General features: G+C 43.3%; 1 protein-coding gene across 13 annotated transcripts in view; it reads right to left on the reverse strand.

Annotated features, from left to right (window-relative positions):
• Positions 1-2,675: 2,675 nt before the first annotated feature.
• ALDH18A1 (aldehyde dehydrogenase 18 family member A1) overlaps positions 2,676-14,499 on the reverse strand; it is a 50,370-nt gene continuing 38,546 nt past the window's right edge. For all 13 annotated transcript variants that reach the window (XM_048310921.1, XM_048310918.1, XM_048310917.1 and 10 more), the window contains 7 exons: positions 13,539-13,759; positions 8,448-8,585; positions 8,143-8,338; positions 7,866-7,987; positions 5,388-5,574; positions 4,404-4,499; positions 2,676-3,464 (listed from right to left, as the gene is read on the reverse strand). In XM_048310921.1, coding sequence (XP_048166878.1) covers positions 3,283-3,464; positions 4,404-4,499; positions 5,388-5,574; positions 7,866-7,987; positions 8,143-8,338; positions 8,448-8,585; positions 13,539-13,759 — 1,142 coding nt within the window. In that variant the 3' untranslated portion in view covers positions 2,676-3,282. The remainder of the gene's footprint in view (positions 3,465-4,403; positions 4,500-5,387; positions 5,575-7,865; positions 7,988-8,142; positions 8,339-8,447; positions 8,586-13,538; positions 13,760-14,499) is intronic.

Here is a 14,499-nt window from a genome sequence, read left to right on the forward strand (position 1 = left end):
GAAAGTGCTTGCTCTGCCCTTTAAAGCAGGAGTACTGCATTTAAACGTAATTCACCCCGTATTAATTCTTCACCATTCAGACGGTTTTAATAGGAGCTTCACCAATGTTTTCTTCCTGCTCAGGAGTTGGGAGACAGAAAGATCCCTGAAATAACCACAAAGCTTGTTTACCTCTGTAGTTGTCTTAAACACGTTCTTGTACGAATGTTTTAGAACACTAACACTGCTTTGTATATTAGCATCATGTAACATATACCACTAAAATGTTTCAATTCCCATTTTGACTAGGGACAATTTTGTCTCTGGCATTAAATACACCTGCATCATAAAACACTCCATATACTCATACCTTATTTAATCTATAATCTTAGAAGATCTTTAGAAAACACACTGGACTTAGGAAATTGCATCGACCAAACTTTCATTGGAGAACTCCAGTAATATTAACAGGATTTCAGTCTAGAGTGAAATGTTCTACACTGCTATGCAATACCACATACTAACTCCCAGGCTGTCTCAGTCTGCAAGAGACTAGAAACTCTGAAGACGATTCCATTTTGTCTACACAACATGGAAAAATAGCAATATTCTACTAAACAGTGTTTTCCTAGATGAAAAGAAGTGCACTTGCAAAGGAAAGCATTATGAAAAAAAAAAGGTACTTTAAAATTTTTGGTTAACCTTTACAGTTAAATAAAACCTGATCAGCGCTCTCATTCCCTCACACTCAACACAAAGCCTATTGTAACTTTTTTCCAAACCTTGAAAAACAAAATTCCAGGCTTTGACCAAAGAACTCATCAGGCAACTCAGCAGCTAGAAGCCTGTAGGCTTTAAAAATTCATCAGAAGTACCTGAGCATTCACATTCACATTTTGTTTTTGAAATTCATGACAAGGTCTATCAAAAAACAACTTTGTCCAGTTCTAGTTTACTCTACAATAACACAGCTAAAAGAACCCAGATACTGAGCCCCACCAGTAAAAGCCAAGGCATATTCATGACCCAGCCCACTCCACTACTGCACGAACTACTGCTCCCTGAAGGCCAGAGCCCTCAAAAGACAATCAAGATAACTGTGCCAGCCATCTACAGCCCAAAGATTAACTGTATCGGCTTTGCCAGAAGTATCTAGACAGATGATTTAGATTATCTAGACAGTGGTACTACCACACCACCCTGAGGCTGTGCTACCCTGTCTTTAGTATTGCTACACCCCTGGGCAGGGCAGCTCCAACCATGACACAGACACCCAATACCCCAAGCAACGTGACTGTGAGACGTGATAAGCGCATGAGCAAGAATGACTTCCATAGGGAATATGCCAGCAGCGATGTGCCAGGACAGTGCAGGTGCTCTACAGCAGCCCTGGAAAGTGGTGACTGCTGCAGCCATCAGCGGAGATGAGAGCCATGAAAAGCAGAACAATGGATGAGCAAGAAGCCAAGCTTTAAGACAAAAGACTGTTATGCACATGGGGATGTGATCCCTGAAGACAACTCTGTCAAAAGAGAACTCACAGAAGTGGAGCTGAAGGCACCACCTGGCTCACCATTGTGAGATGTGACTGCTCAGAAATATCTCCAATATGATAGACACCAGACAGATCCACACCTTAAGCTATAATTGCAAGACAAGAAAGGCTCAACAGGCAGTACACTGATGAGGCAATGCACTTTAGACTCTCGGGAGGTGCCTAGTGATCACTAAGAGCTACGGAGACATCAAGACCCGAGGAAGGTACAGTGTACGATGCAGAAGACTGACTAACAGAGTTTACACAATACAGACAGGTGCTGGAACTGCCTTCCTGGGCACAATCCTCACATTGTGCCGAGAACTAATCTGCTCCCTTGGCCTGCTCCAAGGGAATCGCTCCTGAACAGCTCTCTCCCCCTACAAGGACTTTAAACCCCTCCTTGCAGTTCCCAACTTTGCCCCCCTCCTCAGCGTCCTTCCCTCACCTTCACTTCCAAGGAATAGGGGTCTGAAGCCATCTTCCTTGCTACTCGCCAGCAAGCCCAGGCAGGCAAGCCTCAGTACCACTGCCCTGCCCTGGGCCCGCCCACTGCCAGATATCTGCGTACCCGGGGCTGAGCGCACGCATTGCCCGTCATCGCAATGGCACCACGGCCCTCACGGCCAGGCAAAGCCCCCCCGTAAGCTTCTGTGTCGCAACCCGCTGGTGCCGACCTAAGTTCCCCTGCCATGCCACCTTCAGCGACCAGGAGCCATCCACACCTACCAAGGCATCTCGCTCGCCTCACCCGTGTCCGCTGGCCCTCAGCATCTACTCAGAGGGGAGATGCACCCCGTGCCGTCATGATGCCCCTGTGACTGGAGAAAGGGGTGCAGCAGCACAGGATCCTGAGCGTGGTGCGTCCACCACCCATGCCAGGACAGTGGTGGAGAGCGGCGGGCAGGAAAGGAAATGGCGCCCTGGCAGGGCGGTATCACACCGGGACCCCCCAGCAGTGCTGGACCAAGAGTGGGATGTCCTGCAGCCGGCGGGGAGCTCTGGCCGCCAGCCGTGCAGCGGGGCTGCAGTGTACCAAGGGGAGCGTTCGTGCAGATGGAGAGCTTCATTCTGGACAAGCCATCATCAAAGTGTTGTTGGAGTAAGTTTCATATAAAACCAAAGAAAAATAAACCTTTGGTACAAATAAGTAACAAAATTAATGTAGCAGACAATTATGTTATTTATCTACAATAGTCAACAATACAAAGAATTGGATATAAAAGGTTTCTTGGTCAAAAGCTTACTATACATTTGGAACATCTGTCCCCCTATCTCAAGACTGATCAAATAGAAAGGAATTAAGCATAAAGCTTTCTGGCTTTAAAGAGATGCCATGATCATAAGTCTGAAGAAAAAACCCCTCAAAACCAAAACTATTGAGTCTGTTCTCCAGAACAGGTACTTGAATAAAACAAAACTTAGGAAAAAAAAATTATGCTCCACCACCAAACATATTTGCTACAAGGAGCACTGGGATAAAAAAGGAATGTAGTCGATACTGAAATCCTTCCTTATGTTACCTGTACGATTTGAAAAAATCTGTCTCTAGGAGAAGCGAAGTCAGTTTGCAGATACTATTTAAGGAAACTGAAAGTGGGGAGGGGAAATTCTCACTGATGGGATCATTTTGTATTCATTGTACTGCACAATGATCAAAGACAATGTTTTTGAAGATGAAAAACAAACTCCTTCACCAGAGATTATCCTGAAGCCTGAACATCTTCAGGAAATAATTATACCCCTGGGTTTTCTCCCCAACGTTTTTAGCTGGCATTTCTCTGAGGGAGAGGGAGGCTCTCATGAAGATACTTCATGCTCCCATGCTCTGAAAAGTCAGAAACAACATGATTGTCCCCCCTCAGCAACCACTTCGTAGTTAAGAGTCCTTCAATTCCCACTGGTCCACGTGCATGGATACGCGAAGTACTAATTCCCACTTCAGCACCTGTAGGAAACACCCAAGATAAAGCCAATTAATCCTCTGATGATGTTCATACTGAACGGTTTTGCACCTCTAAGTAAAAAAGCTGCCTGCGTTGCAGGGACCTGCCATTCTCTGCTCCTCTCCAAATACCAGTTCTATTTACCTGATAGAGAAGCTCAAGGAGTTAACAATTACATTTTAAATTGTAATGTTTATACTTCTGGCTGTTACAGTTACTTTCAGAAAGAAAAAGATGCAAGAGAGAGAGAGAGGTATCTCTTACATTGATCTTAGACTGATCTGAGGGCATAATCCTTAAAAAAAAAAAAAAAAAAAAGCAAAACTAGTAAAGATTATGATCTTATGTCCTTTTTATCACATTAAGGAGATATTGAAAGACCTTAACTGGAATTTTTTAGTCACATGGAACACTGTTCCAGCTGACACAGTAATAGTGTGTAGTGGAGACTTCTGATTTTCCACCTCATGAAAGAATGTTTCCCTTGTCTTCTGCAATTCACAGTAGGTGCACCTGTTTATTTAAGCAGCTGATAGTCAGTTTGGTTCCTGCCCTTCATTCCTTAATACTACTACAGGACTGGCACATTGGACAGCATCACAATCTGCCCAGCAGGACCAAAGCACTGCATTCTTTACAGCATTATTAGAAAGAGAAACAAACGGAAAGCTGTTCAGCACTTTCACATCCTGTACTGCATTGTTCTATCACTATATGCGTGCAGCGTACTTTATTGCAATTGAATAGAGCTTCAAAGGATCCAAAACATCTTTGTGTGGACGAAATTTCTAGGCTTCAACTTTTCATACAATACCTTTCCTGAAAACCTTTTTTAGACAGTAAGATACGAGACTAATCCTATCTTTCAGGGTTCATACTGCCACACTTTTCACACACCAGAAAATTCTGCAGTCACAACCCCACAATATCCTCCCTCTTACCAAGTCCAAATCTATAGCCATCAGAGAATCGCGTACTGGCATTCCAGAAAACACAAGCGCTGTCCACATGCTGGAGGAAGAACTCTGCTGTTTTCTCTGCAAAAGAGGCAGAGACAAAAGTAAAATCCATTACATACAGAATGATCATGTATTCCAATAAACACAGCATAAAACAGCGAACGGATATAACAACATATCTTTCACATGCCACCTTACCAGACAGTACTTAAACAGCCTGGGCTAAGCCAAGCTCATTTATACCTTCCTCCCAGTATGCTTATCAAGTAGATACTGCAAATCTTAGAAGAAGCTTGCAAAGATTAGAAAAAAGCAAAAAGATGTCCAATTCTAACTCCATTTAGTTTAGAGCCTTCAAAGAGGGATTTAGTTGCATGACCAGGGAGAAAGAACAGCTGCCCCAAACAGCATTTGTCATTCAAACTGCGACAGTTAAGCTACTGTCAGCTCTCCAATAGTGTCAACCATGGAATTGCTCCAGTTACTGAAAAATCCTAAACTCAGTTGCTATTGCAGGTAATATTTGAGACGTACAATGCAGAAATGCCACATGCAAGTGTGTGAACTTGGAGATCAGTAGCCTGTAGCAACAAGACAGACATTCAAAAGCAACTCTATTTCCAGTACAAATCACTAGTTTCACCAGGTCTTGTGGCAGTGGTTATGGTATCAAATGCATGCTTTTTAGTGACATGCATTTAAGCTCAGAAAGAAGTACAGAAACAGAAGCCTACTTGACTCACACTGGCCAGTCGCAGATCAACATGACCTTACTGCAGCTGATTCTCAGAAGTTCTGGGCTTGGTTTGGTTGGAGAGTCAACCTTTTTCTTGGCACAGCTCTAGTAAAGTTTTGAACTGGCACAGACCCAAGAGAAGAACTACTACAATATAGTTACTTACACTAACACCAGGAATTAGCAGTCAAACCAAAACAGCAGCTTAAAGAAGAAGCCTGGTCACTAACCATTCTCTGTGATAATAACATCTGTATGGGAACTTCCATACTTGTGGATATGTTCAACGGCTTCTTGAACGCTGTCCACCACCTCAATGCAGCACTCCAGGTCCCCATATTCTGTGCGCAGAGATTTCACTTCTGAAGGGCTGAATGTCAAGTAAGATGCAAACTTTGGGCCAGCATGAATCTTCACCTGCAATACCAGAAACATTTTGTGGCTACTGACCATACCAGAGCCTTTCAGGTGAAAGTATAGCTTCTTGTACTCAATATGGGATGGATGGTAGTCCCTGTGGTGCTATGTTTTGGACTTGTGATTAAAACTGTGTTAAAAACCCACCAATGTTTTGGCTGTTGCTGAACAGAGCTTGCACAGCATCAAGGCTCTCTCTTCCCCCCTGCTCCATCTCTGTGCCCCTAGCAAGAAGATTGGGAGTGTGCAGAAAGTTGGGAGGGGACAGAGCCAGCAGCTGACCAGAACTGACCAAAGGGGTATTCCATGCCATATAATGTCATGTGCAGCAATACAAACTGAGGGGAGGGGGTTTTTGAAGAAGGTAGGCATTGCTCTAGAGACTGGCTGGGCATTGGTTTGTTTGTGGCAGACAGCAAATAATTAGCTTTGCCTTGTGGGTATTTTGGGGGGCCGGTGGGTTTTTAGTTTTGTTTTGGGGTTTACTTTTTTTATTGGGTTGTTTCCTCCTCTTTGTCCCCTTTCTTCTTCCTCTTTCCTTCACTTATCAAGCTATCTTTCAGCTGACAAGGTTCCTTGCTTTTGCTCTCATTTTCTCCTCCTGTCCCACTTGGAGCAGGGGAGAGTAAGCAGGCAGCTGGATGGCGCTTAGCCACTGACTGGAGTTAATTCACAACATGCATGCAGTGTAAGAAAAATACACCTATACTTTGGTAAACTTGGCACATAGGTGAATTAGCTACAAGGTACAATAACTGACATGCTAGATTGGCTACCCACCATGACAAGCTCCTAATTCAGGAATCATCTGAAATTACTTAAAGCAATTGCATCACTTAGTCATCAGGCAGAAAAGGCCAGTATAGCACTGCTAGGAAAACAGCTAAAATCTGCAGCCAGACTTCGTTTTAAGACAGCAATGCAATGCAGAGAATAACAAAAGGAATGCTTCCAAGTTGGCACCTACAGAAGTCTTAACATCTTGAATGGCTTTTATCCTTTTACTTTATAAATTGATACCAGCCCTCTCTGAAGAACATCTCAGACACAAAGTTACTGGGTCCAAAGCCAAGAAAACTCACACGGATATTTTTCATTTGTTATAAAAAAGATTTTAACACATTATCAACCTCTGCTGAAACACCTAAACAATGAGAGATAATTTAGAACAGATACAGCACAGAAATCCCATGCAAATGAAACACAAGAAATTTTGACAAGACAAGCATAAATGGGAAATAAGGCTTAAGTCTACTAAATGTGAGGGCTTTTAAGAAGACATCTATAAACCAGCATTTTCTTGTGCAACTATAAATTACTTTATTGCATAATCCTGCCCAATATTTGCATGTTTCTTGTTGTCACGTCAGATTGGACAGAGGTAATATCCTTCCCACTGTATAAGGAGATGGGTGGGTGGTGGTGGAAATGCACTAGTACTCATATTCCTGCCATCCAAGATGCATCAACCCTGCAGTCTACCCTTCCCAAGAAACAACCAAACGAGACATTAAAAAGCCCCAAACATTGAGAACTTGCTCCTGCCTACCTATCAGCTTCTTTTACTATAACCCTTTTAACATCATTGAAACGTATGACCTCTCTATCTTGCATTAATCACTGCCTGTACACTCTATTTGTCAAATACACAGTACTGTGTGAAAACCCTTGATTTTATGTGCAATTCATACTACTTCATGGATATGTCTTCCTGATGCATCTCTGCTACCTTTACTGAAAAAACATTGCTTGTGTCTAGACAACTAATTAGTACAACTGGCCTTTTGATGTCCTTTGACATACCAGGAGGGAAAACGGGTGGGAATAAAGGGCATGCAAGAGGAAAATTTAAAAAAAACACGTGTATGAAGCAAGTTCAGAAAGGATAAAAACAGAAGGGAATTCACTTGGGTAATAAGCTAAATTAATAGACAGATTCAGGAAGAAGAGGCTTTGCATCTGGCTGAATTGGAAAGGGTAGAGAAAGGGTTGTGTATATGCTCTTTTAAGGCAGCAGATTATTTTTGCTATACACAAGGAAGTATATAGCAAAAGTATCCCAGTAACAGTCTGTAGCTGTCCTGAATAAGCTACTTTCAGATAATTTCTACAGAAACACTTGACACTGTATGTAGAAGCAAATTTCATTGACATGTACAAAGACACATATGGGTAACTAAAGTGTTATGCCATGTAAACAGGGCTACACCAGCCAGACCAAATGCTTCTAAAGTTTTAGAAAAAAAATCAAACAAAAACCACAAAACAAAACACAAGTATGAGTGACTAACCTGTTCTACTCTCAACATGTCTATGATCTGATCAAACAACGGGGTTCTCAGCAAGTCTCGATGAATTAAGAGAGTTTCCAGAGCATTACAAGCAGCAGGATATTCACACTTTGAGTCTCGGACTGAGGTTTAAGAGTAAATAATTGGTTACATAAATACATACATATTTACAACAAATATTTTGGATATTATATGAATTATAAATTACCATAACTACATTGCATAGTCCAAAGTTCAATTACACCCATGAGATTCAAATCACCCTCCCACAGCTTACTTATTCGTGTGACCTTCTCAACACTGGCATCCGTGTCAACATACACGTGACAGATCCCTTCACTGTGTCCCATCACTGGGATTCCCTTAGCAGCTCTCTGGATATTCCTGACTAGCTGTGATGAACCACGTGGAATGATAAGATCTATCAGCTTATCCAAACGGCAGAGATCTTCTACTTCCTCTCTTGTGTTCACCTGTGGTAGTTGCAATACAAAGAGTTTACAGTTTGAACTCTCAAGTTTTGCCTACACTTTTTATACATAGCATACCAAAGACATAGTTGATTTAACCCTAGGTGCTTACCAGTTGCACTGCATCTCTGACTCCGTGAATAGACAGTGCTTCTTGTGTCAGATGATGAAGGATTTGATTACTATTTGCTGCCTCTTTCCCTCCTTTAAGTAGTAAACCATTTCCACTGGCTATAGCCAAAGCAGACACCTGTCAAATGAGTTTATTACAGGGAAAAAAAAAACAACCCGTAAATGTCATTTGGTTCTTCCGTCAGAATAACACCCACAAAATAAAACCAGGATTTTTTGTTCAGTTGATTTACTCAATATTAGTCTACAGTTTTCTTTTTTTGGCTCCAAAAGACCATTACAAGTAGCACCACATTTAACTCCAGAAATCAAATGTGCTAGTGTTTCAGGAACAAACTTGAGTTTTCAGGGTACTATTGCCATGGGAAGACTACAGTGAACAAGTCAGAGGAAACTATGGACATAGTTTCATATGGCTTCATATGAATTGGGTAACTGTGTGGGCAATTACCCCAAGGAGAATAATTTCAGGAGCAAGAACTCTTGTCCCTAGCCATTCCAGCACAGAGTGGCAAATAAGCTCTTCCTATGAACAGGAAAAACATTTTCATCATGCTGTCTAAAATAGCAGTCACAGACAGACAACACTTGCTCTAAGTATGGAGAAAAAAATATTTCAGACAATAGGCCCAGCATCATCTTTGCTTCCATGTTTATCACCAGAAGAACCCGACAGATATTGCTACCCTTCTGTTTAAAGTGTCAGATTTCACCCATTTAAGTCCAGCAACACAAGAGGTTTTCGTTCTTTTCTACCTAGGAGCATGTCAGACACAATAAATCTCTTTTTCAAAACTTATTTTACTTTTGTATCCTTTTTTGTACTCCTCATCCCAACTTCATTCACAATGGACTCACAATTTGTCCACCAACTTAAAAAAAAGTTTAAAAGCATGTACTCCTTCGAAAAACAAAATCACCTCCGCTCCAGAACCTTTAGAATAAACAAACTCAGTATTTTAAGTTATTTTGCTGTATTACTATCTTCTGGGAAAGATTATACATATCATCATCATCATCACCTGTATATATCATCACCAAACCTACACTCATCAGAGTATCTATTGTACATTGTTGAGATGCTGATGCCAAAATTAGCCAGGCTCACACCTAACAAGAAGTTAGCTTGGTGGCACACTTCAGATCCTGATTCATAAAATAACCAGCCAGATCTTTCCCCTTCTAGTATCAAATGGGCAATAATAATCACAGTGCTTGATATTCTACCTCATTGGAAAAGAATATTGAAAAATAAGAAACACTTTAGAAAAACACACGGAAGTATAGCAGTCTGGGAAGTCTGCCTTACATAGCTATCGTGTGTCTTTTTAAATTATATAACTAGACATTAAAAAGCTGCCTGATTGTATTTTAAAAGTACCTTCTAAGTATCTGCCCCTCCAGATCAGTATCACAAATGAAAACTAAACAAATAAGTTTATTTAAATAAAGAGGGATAAGATTAAAAGAAAGGTTTTGACCTGGTTTGAAAAAAGGAGAAGAAAAAAATACCAAGAATTAAGACACAAAAATCAAAAACTTGTGTGATTAAAAGTAGGACACAAGGTAAGGGGTTTCAAAATGGTTCAGTCTCAAAGACTAATAGAGCATGACTATAGTTCAGAGCAACAACTGAATTTGGTGGAATTTATATAAAACAGTCTCCAAAGGATGCTTGCAATTTTGCCTTGTATTAGAGGCAAACATGCTGTTTGTATATGCTCATTAGAAGCTTATTAAATCTTAACCCAAACAAGCATGAGATGCAGTAGTAAACTAAGAGGAGGGAACTGCTCCTCTGCAATCAGAGACCCTCCTGCTATCAGATACAGGATGGGACAGAAATCATGCATTCAAACACAGAGTTATTAAAGGTGATCCTCTGAAGTTGCATCAGGAAGCCTGATGTGAGTATGAGGACAGGAAACAGGCAAGAAGCACAGCAACTACCAAGACAAGCTATCCCAAGCCTGTAAAACAAAGCAGGGGAAGGGAGGGCAGGGCAGGGAAGCCAACAGGAGTCAGTCTGCTGTTAGTTTTAAGACAGAGTGAAGAGAAAGAGGAAGACATCAGCTACGCAAGGCAAGAGACCTGGGTTGAAGTCCAGGAAGACAGACTAGAATTCAACAACATAACGTGTTGGGGTCCCTCCCCCGCCGTGTAGCCCTGGGAGAGGGGGCCCTGAGGGCACAGACGCGGGGCTTCCCTGTCCCTGCTCAGCCTCGTTCCCATTGGTTGGTTTGTGTTCCCTGCGCGGGCAGAAGGACCCTCGGGTCCGGTGACTGGAACAGTTCCTCAGCAGAGCCCCGGCCATGCGGCTGGAGAAATAAACATCTCTCTGAAACAGCTATCAAGAATCTGTCTGTCCATATATATTTCCTTTCCACGGGACTCCTGGTTTGATATATGCGTGTTGCAGGATCCCCACTGCAACAAATGGTGGAGATTTGTGAGCAGAACGATCCCCGATCCCTAAGCGACTGATTTGTGTGAGTAAACCCTGGAAACTTTGGATTCCTCTTCTTGGTTTTGCTTTGCTATTCCGTATCTAAACTATGGAGGAACCGTGGGAAGACTCTTGGCTCTCAGAGCCGCATATGGACATTTATCTTAAACTTAAAATGATTCTTGAACAACGATTTGTAAATTTTAGCTTGATTCAAGCTCAAAAAGAACTGAAACACTTCCTGGCATGGTTGTTTAAGAACTTTTTCTATGTTTCTTGGGATTTAATTCTTACCAAGGGCTTTTGGAAAACCGTTTGGACACAGTTAATATTGGAGTCAAAATATATGCCGATGGAAGAATATTTTCGTGAATATTATTTAGTTACCGAGACTGTTGAGCAATGTCAGCTGTGTCCTGGCGAAGGGAAGCCTGGCGCAGGGACCGTGCGGCCCAGGCCACGTGCACCGAGCGCTCTGAGAGCAGCAGCGAGGCAGTTCCCGCGTGCGGGCGGAGCCACGCGAGCCGCAGTGTCGGTGGCGGAGCGGGGAGCGGCGGGACCCGGCGGTGCCTGCCCGGTCCTGTGCAGCGCGTGGTGGAGCGAGCCCCGTGAATGCCCGGCCGAGAGGGGCGGCGCGCGGGCGGCGGCTGGCGGCGGTGGCGGTGGAACGGAGCCGCGCCCAGCCGAGACACGCGCTGGAGCAGGGCGCGGGGGAGTCGTCGCTCGGGGGCCCGGCCGAGACGTGGGTGCAGCGCCCGGCAGCGGCAGCGAAGCTGCGACCAGAGGAGGCGACGCACGGAGAACTGAGTGGCACGGCCCGGCCCGGCCCGCGCAGCCCCGAACGCGACCCCGGGAAGAGCGCGCAGGCACGAGCAGCCCCGACAATTCCAACACGGGAGCGACCGAAGGAGAGAGAGCAAAGACGCAGCGAGACAGAAAACAGCAGCCACTCGGAAAAAGGAAAAGATCATAGCAACTAAGACCTTAGGGATAGTAAAATGGTATAATGTTAAGCAAAATTATGGTTTTATAACAAGGTGTGACAACCAGCAAGACATATTCGTGCATAGAACTGCTATTAAAAAGAATAACCCTGAAAAATGCATCCCAAGCTTGGGAGATGGAGAGGTGGTGGAATTTAATATTGTACTAGGGAGAAAAGGGTTACAAGCATCGCAGGTCACTGGGCCTGATGGTGTTTCTGTAAAAGGCAGTATATATGCAAAAAATCGTAGTCATGTTAGACAGTATCTCCATTGTAAGCCCCCCCTACAGTTTCCCTTTCCTAATCCCACCTTTCCCTTTTACCCTATGTCCTATTACCCCCAGTGTATTCCCAATCCGTTTTTTCACCCATGGTTTCCCTCACAAAACCATGCTTTTGCCAATTGTTTCCCCAAAAATCCCTTTCCAATGCCGAGTGGGGGATGAAAAGGGGGAGGGAAGAAGTTAAACCCTCTCCTGCCTCAGTTTCCCCACAAAGCATGCTCAGAGTTCTGTCTCCCTTCTGTCAGCCCTAAGATGTTCCACAGAATCTGTTTGGACATTTAAAGACTCAGGAGGGTGGCTTGTTTTGTTTTGAAACTGTTCTTGTTATGTTTATCCAGTTGTTTTCATTCTCCTTTTATTAAAATAAAACGGGTGAGGTGTTGAGGTCCCTCCCCTGCCGTGTGGCCCTGGGAGGGGGGCCCTGGGGGCGCAGACGCGGGGCTGCCCTGCCCCTGCTCAGCCTCGTTCCCATTGGTTGGTTTGTGTTCCCTGCGCGGGCAGAAGGACCCTTGGTCCTGTGACTGGAACAGTTCCTCGGCAGAGCTCCGGCCATGCGGCTGGAGAAATAGACATCTCTCTGAAACAGCTATCAAGAATCTGTCTGTCCATATATATTTTTCCTTTCCGCGGGACTCCTGGTTTGATATATGCGTGTTGCAGGATCCCCACGGCAACAATAACGTACTGGTTATCGGTAACAAACTGAGCTGGTAGTCAAGGGAGACTAGTGCCTTTTTGTTTCTTCCTACAGCATACTCCTTTTCACTGTGAAATGGGGACTACTCACAAAAATCTGGCATGAAGTACAAAGCTCTCCACTAGTTGAGCCTCACATCCTCTTCAAGTGGCTGTACCCATCCTTTTCTACTCAAACACCTGCTCATATGTTAGAGAACTCCTCAATCAAGCTTCCTAGATACCTAATGTTAATTGTGGGAAGAAATGTTGATAATCAAGGGGGTTTTTTTGTTTTCATTTTAAAAGCTACTTCAGTTGGTCAGTGAAGTAGTTAGGAGTTAGAAAGTAAGACCAAGGTTGCCTCTGCAGCATTAGTTCAGCACCCATATTGTCATGCATTTTATAACAGCATTTACTTACAGCAATACTTCCACGCAGTGCTGCAAAGGAAGGCATTTGCCCTTAACACACCTGCCTTAATCCTGGCATAAGACAAATGATTAACTGAACACTGCAGAAGCAAGTTCTGAAAAGATCTCTGCATAAAAAAATAGGGATGCCAACAAAATCAATTGTAGATGAATCCAAGCCAGAGTCCTTTGAAACAATACTTCTTGTAGTCTCTTACTTGCTCACCAACAGAAATACCCAACAGTGTAATCTACCTTCCTTACATACCTGTGGAAGACAGTCAGGACGAGACTCAAAGATCACAAGAAGGACACCAATTGGCACTGTCACCTGCTCCAAATCCAGGTCTTTTGCTATTCGAGTTCGTCGAATCACACGGCCGACGCTGTCCTGCGAGGATGCTGCAATCTGACGCAGACCAATAGCCAAGCTGTTCAGCTTTGAAGTAGACAGACTTAGGCGTTTCAACAAAGGGAGTGCTAATCTCCCTAAAAGAAAGAAAAAGCTGTGATGAAGATAGATTGGTCTTCCTAGGCTCAAGCAAAAGTGACTTAAACAAGTGCTGAACCTAAGGAAAATTAAGGTATTTCCCACACCCTAGCAAGTAACCTACCTGTGATTAAACATACACAGCATTAAGTCCAGTAGTCACAATAAAAACCCTCAAATATGATGATTTCTTCCACCACATTTTCAGTTAATGTGGTTTAAGCGCTTTGTGCATGAAGCAACCGCACAAACCATCAACACCCAGAAAGATAAAGTTTGTCCTATTTCATGTACTGAATGCATGACTGAATTTCTTACAAATTTCTACCTTTGCAGTACTTCTGGAAGGTCTGAGCAGTAATTTCATCTTTCTGTTTTACAAACGGAAAGCACAAAAGCACAGACACATGCATAGCATTTCTGTGCAGACTGGGCAAGACTGGGCAAGAACAACTCGAATTTTTCAGTCTGAACATGTTCAAGCAATAAGTTAACCCAGCAATGTCCCCTCAAATGCTCTGGTCAGTGGTGCCTTCCACAGAGTATTACAATTCATGATGTGTTCTTTTCATGTATTTGCTATGCCAACATATACATATCTCAATTCCAGCTTCTCAATGAATGCATAAATCTAACACCAAAGGATGGGTTTCATCTGAGCCACCTGAAGAGAACCTTCCTCAATCAGAAGGGGACACGGTTCTCTTTGGAGAGCATCGATTTAAATGCCCTTCAGGAA

Source organism: Corvus hawaiiensis, chromosome 8 (genome assembly GCF_020740725.1).
Source record: "Corvus hawaiiensis isolate bCorHaw1 chromosome 8, bCorHaw1.pri.cur, whole genome shotgun sequence".
Taxonomy (NCBI): domain Eukaryota; kingdom Metazoa; phylum Chordata; class Aves; order Passeriformes; family Corvidae; genus Corvus; species Corvus hawaiiensis.